We start from the raw sequence: 12,029 nt of genomic DNA, 5'->3' as shown, positions 1-12,029 counted from the left end.
TTTGGCACCAGGGTGCTGCTGACACAGGACACTTCTCACCCTTTCAGGCTGCCAGCCCAGCCAGGGCAAGCCCTGCACAGATTAGAGGAGCAGCAATGGGCTTCTAGGGCAGCCACCACAGAGATCTCCTCCTCCTCCAGACAAGCTCAAGGATCAGTGTTTTGCCAAATCCTTGGTGATCCCTTTAGCCTCCAGCAGCTCCTCCAAGCATCCCTGCAATCAGCTGGGCCTGATTTCCCTTCCTCATCCCCACCTCCAAACCAGGCCAGTTCTCTGCCCCCAGGACAACTCCAGAACAATTACCAAGGGGGTTCTAATACACTGAAGGCACTCCCTCCCATCTGTGAGCTTCTAAATAATCCAGAGCTGCCTGCAGCCTGATCTCAGGTTCCAACCAGTTGTTCAAAACATGTTCCACCCAGGGAGAAGGAACTACAACCCCTGATAGCCTGGAGCAGGGCACTTGTCTGTAATTCCCTAACTGTTCACAAGTAAGGATCAGGCATCTCCAAGAGCCCATTCTGCAGGTGTGGCTGTTTTCTGTAGGTGTTTTCTGACCAGATGCAGTTCCTGTTAGCACACCTACAGAGGTGCACGGCACACAGGGAAAAATTAACATTTCCTTGGCACCTCCTTCCCAGTAAGGATGTATTTGCAGGTGGCACAAACTTGGCTCTACTCTCCAAACTAATGTATCCCTTTAGCTTATATAAATCCAGGACAAGTCTCCATCATGTGCCCAAGGAAAAGAGCCATCACACACCACCAGAAGAGCAGGATGGAGCAGCACCAAGGCCTTCTGGGAACAGCTTCTCATGCCGACCTTTTGCCAGGATCACTAATGATTTCTGCACTAGCATTTGTCTTCTGGGTAACAGAAACAATGTTTTATTTATTAAACTTGTCATTGAACATGACAATGCAATTTACTGGCTTTCATCTGGTGCCAAGAATTCCTGTGAAGCATAAAGTTTGCAAAAAGTCACTTCCCAGTCAATCGTGGCAGTGAGTGACTATGCAATCTGCTAGCCCCACATGAAAGAGGAAATGGGGCTACAGATAAAACTTGCACAGATTGCAAAAAGAACCATGCTTAACTTCTAATAAATGGATTAAAGACATTGAAGTTGCCTGTAGAACTGACCAACTTTGCCAACAGGTTTTATGATTAATGTTACTGCACAGTAGGGGATTTTCCCCATTTTAAATCTAGATTTCACAAAAATAACATTTTCTTTGTTAGCTCTAACTACAGATAGGAAATCTTAGCTAAACAAAATGCAAATAACCCATTACAGCACAGCACTGAGAGACAAGAACTTGGCCTGATTTTGCAAACTCTTCCTGAGGCAGCTGCAACACCTGGTTTCACTACCAGGAGAGATGAACACAAATGTGTTTGTGCCCCAAAATGTTTTGAAATCACCCAATGCAGTAGGTCTGAGTCAGTTCACAAGTCTGGTCACCTATTTTTCACACTGTTTTCCTGCCTTCCACTCCAATCTTCTGAGGAAGAGCCCCAGTCCATCCCTAGAGAAGGGCTGCTTAATTTTTACAGGGGTCACTTCCTTCATTTTTTTTAATTGAAACCATAATTACTACAAATACAGCAGCTCTTGAGATTCAGCACTGCCATTTGCCATCCTGACCATCTGCAAACATGTCATTTGTGATGCTTTCTTTTAATCCTGCTAATGCCCAATGACCTTTTCAAATGCTCCTTTCTCCTATGCACTCCTGTTTGCTTCATGTTCCAATCAGGCTGGTCACAGAAGTTTTAGAACTGCTCAAATAAAATGGAGAAGTTTTTTTGTGCAGAAAGAGCAAAGTTGGGCAAGTTGGTCTTGGCCTGACAGATCCAGGTTCTCCTTCCAGTCAACTGCAACTTAAATTCAGTTTTGTGAGAGATCACATCAAAAACATGTGAGAAAATCCACACTGGAGAGCAGCAGGGAGCATGCAGTGTATCTGAAGGTGACAGCAAACACCCCGTGCTTACTGACAGCACAACTAACACACTGTCAACATCCCAAACTCAGGATCTGCTCTATCCCAGCTCTCTGTGGAGCCAACAGCTGCCTGGCATTAGGTGCAAGCTCAGCACTTTCCAGCTCCTGGAGGCTGCAGCCAGGGTTGTAAATTCAGGAGATAACTCTGGCAAGTAAGCGGATGCCTGGCAAGGCAGGCAGAGAGGATCTCTCATTAGCCCTCTTCCCTGAAAGTTCTCCCATGCCTCAAAGGTCAGAGAAGTAGGTTAATATGCCTTCTGCTTGGGTCACACATGACAGAGCTCAGTCACTGCCCTGCAGGGCTCCCAGCAGTCCAGTTCTGCCCCCAGGAATTCAAGGTTTAAACCAGGAAGCTCCTGCTTTTGCACACCTATAGGAATATCACACCTAACAACATATTCACACCTGCCAGCATTCCTTCCTTTGCTGGAACTCCCAGACCTGCCCATTCCTGCAGGTTTTTTATGCCTTCCTCATCCCTTCTGAGCCCACCTGCCCTGCCCTCCATCACACCTGCACACAGGCAGCCAGCTCCACACAGGCTCTGGGCCATTCCCAGCAGGGCTGACACTTTCTGTGGGAGCAGGGCTCCCCTGGCACCCCCATGCCAGCTTCAAGCCCCATCAGGCTCTTCCTTCACTCCCTCATGAAGTTCACAGTTATTCCACCTGGCCACTCTGCACCTTACCAAGCTCTGCATTAGCCCTGCCTGGACTCATGGCTGCCTGAAGCTGCTCTTGGCCACCCAGGGGAGCACCATCAATGCTGAGCCAAGATCACACCAAAGCTCTCTCAATGACACCTGGATCTGCAGGGTGGCAGCACCTGGTGGATAAATACAGCTGTAGTCAGCACAATGCAGCTGATATTTTACCTCATTCCTCCATTTCATGCCTCTCTCCTCCCTTGAATTAACACACCAAAAGCCCCATCTCTTGTTTCCTGAGCCTGTCTCAGGTTGCAAGCCCAGGCTGGCAGCCAGGCCCCACTGCCTGGGCCAGCAGAAGCTTTTTAAATCCTGGTATTTACCAAGGCAAAAATGTCTAGGGAAGGCAGGTAACACGACATCACTGTCAAACTCAGCAGTTTGTCTAATGGAAAAGAGAAAAAGTATCACCTAAAGAAATACAAACAAAACTCCCTGAGAGAATAAAGAGTATTTTATTTATGGTGGCTTCAGGCAACCACTAGGCTTCTGTCTTCAGTGCAGTCTCAAACATTTTTCCTTCCACACAAAATCCTCTTACTTAAGTGCTGTTTTCAGCCTTGTTTCAGCTGATGCTGCTAAAACTGTGAGCTCCTGAGTTCTGCTTTCACCCAGGCTCCTAACACACCCACTTTGCAACAAGGACGTGATTGAAATGCCAAGGCAGTGCAGCAGCAAAGGACTGGGCTCCACTCTGTGTGGAGGATGTCCCCTCCAGGTCAGGGAGGGACAGTCCCCTTCAGGGCCAGGGAAGGACAGTCCAGTCCCCTTCAGGTCAGGGAGGGACAGTCCCCTTCAGGGCCAGGGAAGGACAGTCCAGTCCCCTTCAGGGCCAGGGAAGGACAGTCCAGTCCCCTTCAGGTCAGGGAAGGACAGTCCAGTCCCCTTCAGGTCAGGGAAGGACAGTCCAGTCCCCTTCAGGCCAGGGAGGGACAGTCCAGTCCCCTTAGATCAGGGAGGGACAGTCCAGTCCCCTTAGATCAGGGAAGGACAGTCCAGTCCCCTTCAGGCCAGGGAGGGACAGTCCAGTCCCCTTAGATCAGGGAGGGACAGTCCAGTCCCCTTCAGGCCAGGGAGGGACAGTCCAGTCCCCTTAGATCAGGGAGGGACAGTCCAGTCCCCTCCAGGTCAGGGAGGGACAGTCCAGTCCCCTTAGATCAGGGAGGGACAGCCCAGTCCCCTTCAGGCCAGGGAGGGACAGTCCAGTCCCCTTAGATCAGGGAGGGACAGTCCAGTCCCCTTAGATCAGGGAGGGACAGCCCAGTCCCCTTAGATCAGGGAAGGACAGTCCAGTCCCCTTCAGGCCAGGGAAGGACAGCCCAGTCCCCTTCAGGCCAGGGAAGGACAGCCCAGTCCCCTTAGATCAGGGAGGGACAGCCCAGTCCCCTTCAGGTCAGGGAGGGACACTCCAGTCCCCTTCAGGTCAGGGAGGGCCAGGCTCTGCAGCAGGGCTGTGACACCTGCACTCCTGTCCCCAGGGGCTAAACCCAGAGCCAGGGCTCTCAAACCAAGGCTGCACTGAAATAATGCAGGTCCACTGATGAAATAGGAATTAGTGAGGTTTAATTTGCATAGTGCAGGAATAAAGCAGGCAACTTCTGAGCAGGGCAGCCAGATAAGTCAAGTGCCTGCAAATCCATTCCCTAATTCTTCAGGCCAGCTTGGAAGGTGTGGCACAAAGAGCAGCAGCTCAAAGCAAGCTGCATATTTCCTTCTGAAGCCTAAGAGAGGGAGGGAGGGCAAAACAGCAGCACCAGAGAATACAAGGAAAATAATCTAGTGCTTGGTGCCAAGGCTCAGACCACCACTCCAGGAAACACAGCACCTAATGCAACTAAAGTCATTCTAAATAGAAGATAATTTTGGGCACAAAACTACAGAATAGAGCCTGATTTCAGTTCCTCACTCAAAACTTCACTGCATCAAAAGCACAGGATAGGACAGGGTTCCACTGCATCTGGCATTCCAGGGGAGAATTACAATGATTTAGCTGAGAAACAAGCAAAGCTCCTTCCTCAAATGAGAAACCCTCTCATATCTACCACCAGAGCTTTAAAACTTCCTCAATACCACATTTCCCCTCATGCCACACCAAGGAAGTCTCAAAAGCAAATGTCTCATCTACCACACAGGCAAGAGCTCCAACTCCCCAGGACAGCCTGTCTGCAACATCTCTTCCCATCCTGCTTTAGGACACAGGACTAAGAAGGGAATTTTGGCCACTGGATCAGGTCCAGGACCCCTGAATTATTCAGCTCAAGTCACAAGAGTTTCACACCCTCCCAGTGTTTCAGTCACACCTTAACCAGGGTTCCACTGTTCCACTACAGTGCTTGGTCACTTCTCAGAGGAGCCCCTCAGTCACAGACTATTCAATATTTCAGAAGGCATCACACCAAAGATGAAGAAAAAGATCAGTTTATACTCCTGTCTGAAGTGGCCACACCCCCACTGCACTGGCCTGAGCTCCTGATCTTCAAGTTAGAGAAGCTTTTTAATTATCACAACCTATCAGCAAACATAATTTGGGCTAAAGCCCAACTAGAGAGAGCAGGAAGCCTGGGAAAAGCTTGTGTTGGTCAGACATATTAATTACTCCTTCAGGGATGAAGCCTCTGCTGCAAGGAAATTCAGATTTGAAATCCCATGTTTTTAAGTGAGGGTTTTTTTGCCCTTATTCCTGGAAATGGCAAAGGCTTAGGAAGAACTGAAGCATACACAAGCTTTGGGCCTTTCTCCTTGTATTAAGGAGAGACACAAAGATTTATTTGCTTGAGGCTTTTTAAATTCTTCAGGACTCCCAGCATGAATCAGTGGGAAAGCAGGAAATTTTATAATGCACTTTAAAAATCAGTTTATGAATCACTTTAGAAAGTGATTGACTAAAACATATTGATAAAAACAGAAGATCAGCATCTCTTTTGAGTATCTTCTACTTCTGCAATCATCATCTCCTTCACCTGGAAAGAAAGGTTATTAAAGCAGGTTGGACCAAAGCAGGCTAAACAACAGGGCTGAGCATGGACAGGGCTCTGAGCTGCCTGCTCCAGGGAAGGTGTCTCTGCTCACAGAAGGGGCTGGACCTGATGGCCTTAAAGGTCCTTCCAACCCAAACTATCCTGGGATTCCACAGCCCTAAACTAGGTACAGGCACCCCTCAGAACCTCACATTTCTCCAGTAAAGCTGCTCTCTTCAGGAGGCACTGAAAAGAGTTTGATTTTACCTTGAGGTGGGTCTGTCAGAGCGTGAACAAGCTCAAACTGCAGCAAAACACTTCTCTGCAAGTTCACTTTGCAGGGTAAGGAGCTCCTTGGATTTGACCAAACACCCCCACAAAGGGCAGGCACAAAGACAAACAGGGGCACTGGCACTGCCCATCCAGGCTACAGAAGCATCCTGAGCCTGAATTTGAATTTTAAGGCTTTGGGGTGACCTGACTGGGGCTTTCCAGTGCCTGAAGGAGCTGCCAGGAAGGATGGTGACAGAATATGGACAAGAGATGAGGGACAGGACACAGGGAATGGCTTCCTACTGCCAGAGGGCAGGGATGGGTGGGAAGGAAGGAAGGAACTGTTCCCTGGGAGGGTGGGCAGGCCCTGGCACAGGGTGCCCAGAGCAGCACTGGAACTCCTGGAAGCCCAAGGTCCAAGTGCAGGTTGGATGGGGCTTGGAGCAGCCTGGGACAGTGGAAGGGATGGAATGGGATGGGCTCCAAGGTCCCTCCCAGATCAAACCATTCCACATTCTCTGATGCACCAATGGCAAACTGAACCATCAGAGAGCACTGGGGAGTGCTGGCTGATGATGATGAGCACCCCGAGCTCCCCAGCCATCCTTCCCCCAGGGAAGTCAGGGATGGATGGAAAGCAAAGCTGACAGCTGTGGAAGCAGAAATTGAGAAGGGCAGCATTGTCATTTTTCCAAAGCAAGTAATTTGTCAACTCAACTCCAGTAATAAGGACTAAAAATAGTCCCCCAAAAGAGCTGAGATGCACTTTCATTCTGTTTCACCCCCAGATGTGAACCAGTCCCATATCAGTATATACATTTACCATAGGAGGAAATCCTGTTTGAACAACTTCAGCTGCTGAATGCTTTCCCCTGCCCAGTAAACCAGGGGTGAAGCATCACTGCAATGGCAGCACTGCCCCTCCCAGAGAGATCCTCTGACTTGATTATTTTGGGCATTTGCTGTTTAAGATAATATTTAGCTAAGCTCACACACTTGGCTTGCCCAATACAACACAGACTCTACAAAACAGCTGAAGTTGGTGTTTCTCAAAGGCATGAGGTGCAAAGGACTTGCTGTGGGTACTGAAAACATCCCCACACCCCCACAGCACATGGTGGAGGTCCAAAAGGGACACGACCAGGTCACAGATGGGCCCTGATTGCAGACAAACAACTCCTGTCCCGAAAATCTAAGTGACCCTGAGCAGCACACGAGGTTTGTGTTGGTGTCACTGTCACATCACACACCCTGGGCTGTGCTTCACTGCTCCTTATCTGCCTCACAAAGCCTAGATGGATGATGCCCAGCCAGCACTACACTAGACAGTTTGAATTTATGGATGATTAAATCATAAATTTTGCTAAAATTGTCCTCCTTTTCCTCAAGAGTTGCATGGCAGAAGAAAACCCTGCTAACATGATCAGGCCAGTTTACATAACCTGGAAATGAAGGGTTTTATTTTTACAAAGAGTAACTGGATTCCATCCATTCATAACCCACAATTCCAGAAATCTCAGCAGATCCACTCTCCCAAGTCCTGCTTTGCCCTGAACAGTGCATTCCATTTATTTTTAGCACAGGAGACACCATCCATCCAGGCAGTTTTCAAGCTTCATGTGTTGCCCTGCCCTGTTTCTCTGAGCACCTGACTGAAATGTGGGCACAGCTCCGAGCTCTCCAAGGAGACAAAGGTTCCCAGCTCTGCTCTACACAAATGTTGGTAACCCTGAGGTACCAGGAAGGTGTTTCACCCAATATCCTGCACCACACCAACTGCTCTCTGCAATGGAAAGGCCATTCCATCCTCTCAATGCTCCACTTCTGGTCTCAGACCACTAAAAGCAAAGATCCTGGAAGAAGCCTAAACACTGGGTTTGCACATGAGTTGAAACTGGAGGCTGCAGGTTCATTCCTGGAGTCCACCCAACATTGGAAACCACCACAATAGTGTTGGAAGTTCTGATCCAATTTCTCCTATGCCCAGTGGTCTCCACAACTAAACAGGAAAGAACCAGAAGGCAGCAAAACCTGGTAACACTCAGGAAATTTCCAAAGCATTTGTGCTGTACCTCCTCCAAACAAGTGGCACAGTTACATTTAAACCCTGACTGGATTCTCCTAACAGCACGTTTTTATATCCCTTCAAAGAAGTTGGTACCACTGCTGTTACTTTCCAAGAAGCCTCCTTGTTTTCTTTGAGCTCTTTTCCTGTGACAATTTTTGCAGTGGTATAAGTCAGGACAGTTTGCTGGAATCCCAGTTTGAGATTCCAAGGCAGGTCCTGCACACACAGATGTCAGTGTGTTAAAATCAGGCCCACAGCTGGAATGAGATGCTCTGTGCTGCCAGGACTTAGGTACAGCACCTGCTCTTGTTTGAACCAACACGGAACAGAACTTTGATCATAACTGTTCTTCACCTTTCACCTGACATTAAAATCTTTATCCTGCATGATACTGGTGGCTCCAGCTCCAGAGAAAGAACATAAGGTATTGCCTCTGAAATTCCTATGGATGAAGGCAAGAAGTAAAGGATTACACTAGTGTGGTTAAACAGCCTTTAAACTGCTGTAGAGCCAGGCTCTGGGTTGATCTTTTGTGAGCTAAACACATTTGAACATTGTTCAATTGTCATGCTGGAAAACCTGACTCACAAATCCCCAAGAGCATGAAGTGATGTGATTCCCTTCAAGTGACTCCATGCCTGAGGAGGCTCGGGAAAAGCCCCTGTGCACAGGGCAGGGAGCAGAGCAGGGCCCGAGCCAGCTGCTGGAGGCTGCTCCCTCTGCACAGCACCAAAGGGAAATCGAAAGGGTTCGTGCCCCGGGCTAATCCATTCAGGAACACAGCGAGGTAGATCATTCCACACTGCCGGGGAAACCGCAGCTTCTCCGTGGCAAAGTTAAGCTCCCAGCCCTGTGGAGGAGCAGCACCCAGGGCTGCAGCCCCTCTGCTCTCGGCATTTCACAGCTCCAGGCGAGCCCAGCACACGCAGGCCAGGGGCAGCTCCAGGCGGGGGAGACAGCCCGGGCTCGGGCACGGGAGCCACGGCCACGGGCCCGGCGGGGGAGACAGCCCGGGCTCGGGGGCCACGGCCACGGGCCCGACGCTCCTAGCGCCCGGGGCGGCACCGTTCTCCGCCAAAGCGGAAGCATTGCCCGTGTAATTCTACATCCTTCCCCCTGGAAGCACCGCCCGGTACCGGGACCGGAGGTCTGGCAGTGCCCGGGCAGCGGAGCCCCGGGCGAGCCCCCCGCCCCCGGGCCCTGCGGAGCGCCGGGCAGAGCCTCCGCCAGCCCCAGCCCCTCCCGGCAGCGCCCTCAGGCCAGGCCAGCCCTCCCTGCGTCCCGGCAGCACCGCCTGGGCCGTCCCTCCCTCCGTCCCCGCCGCCCGGGGGAGGCCGGGAGAGGCCCCCCGGTGCGAGGGGGCGGTGTGGGCGCGGGGCCCGGCGCGGGGGGGCGGTGCGGAAGGGCGGGGGCCGCGGGCAGGGGCGCGGGGCCAGCCCGCTCTCACCATGTCGGCTGGGCGGGTGCGCGGGGCGGTAGAACGGCGGCGCCTCCCGGTCCGTCCCTGTCGCTTCGACGCCGCGGCCCGTCCGCTTCCGCCGCCGCCCGGCAGTGAACATCCGGGTCAGCGCCGACGGCCCCGCCCCCGCTCCGCTCCCCGCCAATCAGCGCGCGGCTCGCCGGCCATCGCCAAGTATGGATGCGCGGCGGCGGGGCGGGAGGGCGGGGCGGAGCGAACCACGCCACCGGCGCGGGGGGGGACGCGGCGCACGGCGGCACCAACTGCAGCGCGGGGGTGAGCGCGACGGCCAATCAGAGCCCGAGGCCGGGCCTGGGGGCGGGGCCTGCGGGGGGCCCGCCCGCAGCTCGGGCCCGGCCCTCAGTCGGTCCCGGAGCCTCTGCGCGGGAACGTCGCTCCCTTAAACGCACTTGTTCAAGTTTAAACCAAAGGCAGCACGAGGCAGGCGGGTTGCACGGCAAACGCCGCCCAGAAGAGGTAACGAGTAGCAAACTCGTAACTCTAAAGCTGCGTTTTACACAGGTAAACTGCACTTTACACATGCCTGTAATGCATCTGCTAGGTCTGAAGTGACGTGGAAGAATAAGCAGCCTCCAGCTGCTTAAGGCCAGGGGTAATTATTAATTATTTTTAAAAGGAAATGATAAATTATTTTAAAAGGAATTATTAATTATTTCTAAAAGGAAGTGCTCGGTGTGGGCTGGGAGGTACCTGCTGGAAGCCAGGCAGGTGCTGATACAGCTGGAGGCCTTCAGGGCTCAGGCAGTTGTGCCAGGGATAACGGGATCTCAGATTTGTCGGGGTTCAAAGGGACCTCAGGGGACACCTAAACCGACCCCCCACCAAGGCAGAGTTCCCCGGAGGTGACCTGAAGCAGGATCTCCAGAATCAGGGTATATGTACTAATAAAACATTTCTATTTTGCTCAGAGTGTCCCAAAATAAAGCATTTTTTCCTATTACTGGAGTAATTCCCACTACAGTGATTTCAGGTAAGACATCCCAATTGCAGACTCCTGACCTGTCCTCAATATGGGAATCTCAGAGCTACACCACACAATGATCCCAGGAAATCATTAGGATTCAATAAGCACCAACAGTTTCCTCTGCAGCTTCTTTTGGAACAGGTCAGGCCGTGTTTAACCCCAGTTTTATTGCCAGGACCCCAAGAAACCCCAATTGGGCCTCTCTGTGCTGCAGCCTGGGCCCTGGGGAGCCAAAAGCCTTTCCCTGGGTTTGATGTAGGAGCTGGGAATGCCAACACGGGGTGAAAAAATGGCTTTTCCTTGGGTGTCACAGACTGGGGTGTCACACAGGGCTGTCCCTTGGCTGTCACAGACAGGGCAGGCACACAGGGCTGTCCCTTGGCTGTCACAGACAGGGCAGTCACACAGGGTTGTCCCTTGGGTGTCACAGGGCAGTCACACAGAGCTGTCCCTTGGCTGTCACAGACTGGGGTGTCACACAGGGCTGTCCTTGGGTGTCACAGACAGGGCAGGCACACAGAGCTGTCCTTTGGCTGTCACAGACAGGGCAGGCACACAGGGCTGTCCTTTGGGTGTCACAGACACAGGAGTCACACAGGGCTGTCCCTTGGCTGTCACAGACAGGGCAGGCACACAGGGCTGTCCTTTGGGTGTCACAGACACAGGAGTCACACAGGGCTGTCCCTTGGCTGTCACAGGGCAGGCACACAGGGCTGTCCCTTGGCTGTCACAGACACAGGAGTCACACAGGGTTGTCCCTTGGCTGTCACAGACAGGGCAGTCACACAGAGCTGTCCCTTAGGTGTCACAGACACAGGAGTCACACAGGGCTGTCCTTTGGGTGTCACAGACAGGGCAGGCACACAGAGCTGTCCCTTAGGTGTCACAGACACAGGTGTCACACAGGGCTGTCCTTGGGTGTCACAGACACAGGTGTCACACAGGGCTGTCCCTTGGCTGTCACAGACAGGGCAGGCACACAGGGCTGTCCTTGGGTGTCACAGACACAGGAGTCACACAGGGCTGTCCCTTGGCTGTCACAGACAGGGCAGGCACACAGAGCTGTCCCTTGGCTGTCACAGACACAGGTGTCACACAGGGCTGTCCTTGGGTGTCACAGACACAGGTGTCACACAGGGCTGTCCCTTGGCTGTCACAGACAGGGCAGGCACACAGGGCTGTCCCTTGGGTGTCACAGACACAGGTGTCACACAGGGCTGTCCCTTGGCTCTCACAGACAGGGGTGTCACACAGGGCTGTCCCTTGGCTGTCACAGACACAGGAGTCACACAGGGCTGTCCCTTAGGTGTCACAGACAGGGCAGGCACACAGGGCTGTCCCTTGGCTGTCACAGACACAGGAGTCACACAGAGCTGTCCCTTGGCTGTCACAGACACGGGAGTCACACAGGGCTGTCCCTTGGCTGTCACAGACAGGGCAGGCACACAGGGCTGTCCCTTGGCTGTCACAGACAGGGCAGGCACACAGGGCTGTCCCTTGGCTGTCACAGACACAGGTGTCACACAGGGCTGTCCCTTGGCTGTCACAGACACAGGAGTCACACAGAGCTGT

The 12,029-nt window shown here is 52.4% G+C and overlaps 1 protein-coding gene across 2 annotated transcripts in view; it reads right to left on the bottom strand.

The window, feature by feature from the left end:
* The window catches only part of CAPZB (capping actin protein of muscle Z-line subunit beta), a 62,057-nt gene extending 52,439 nt beyond the window's left edge, over positions 1-9,618 (bottom strand). For both annotated transcript variants that reach the window (XM_054647687.2, XM_054647688.2), the window contains exon 1: positions 9,461-9,618. In XM_054647687.2, coding sequence (XP_054503662.1) covers positions 9,461-9,463 — 3 coding nt within the window. In that variant the 5' untranslated portion in view covers positions 9,464-9,618. The remainder of the gene's footprint in view (positions 1-9,460) is intronic.
* Between the last annotated feature and the right edge of the window lie 2,411 nt (positions 9,619-12,029).

This window comes from Agelaius phoeniceus, chromosome 24, assembly GCF_051311805.1.
Source record: "Agelaius phoeniceus isolate bAgePho1 chromosome 24, bAgePho1.hap1, whole genome shotgun sequence".
NCBI lineage: Eukaryota > Metazoa > Chordata > Aves > Passeriformes > Icteridae > Agelaius > Agelaius phoeniceus.
The sequence above is the reverse complement of the archived record's forward strand: the minus strand, read 5'-3'. Positions and strand labels throughout refer to the sequence as shown.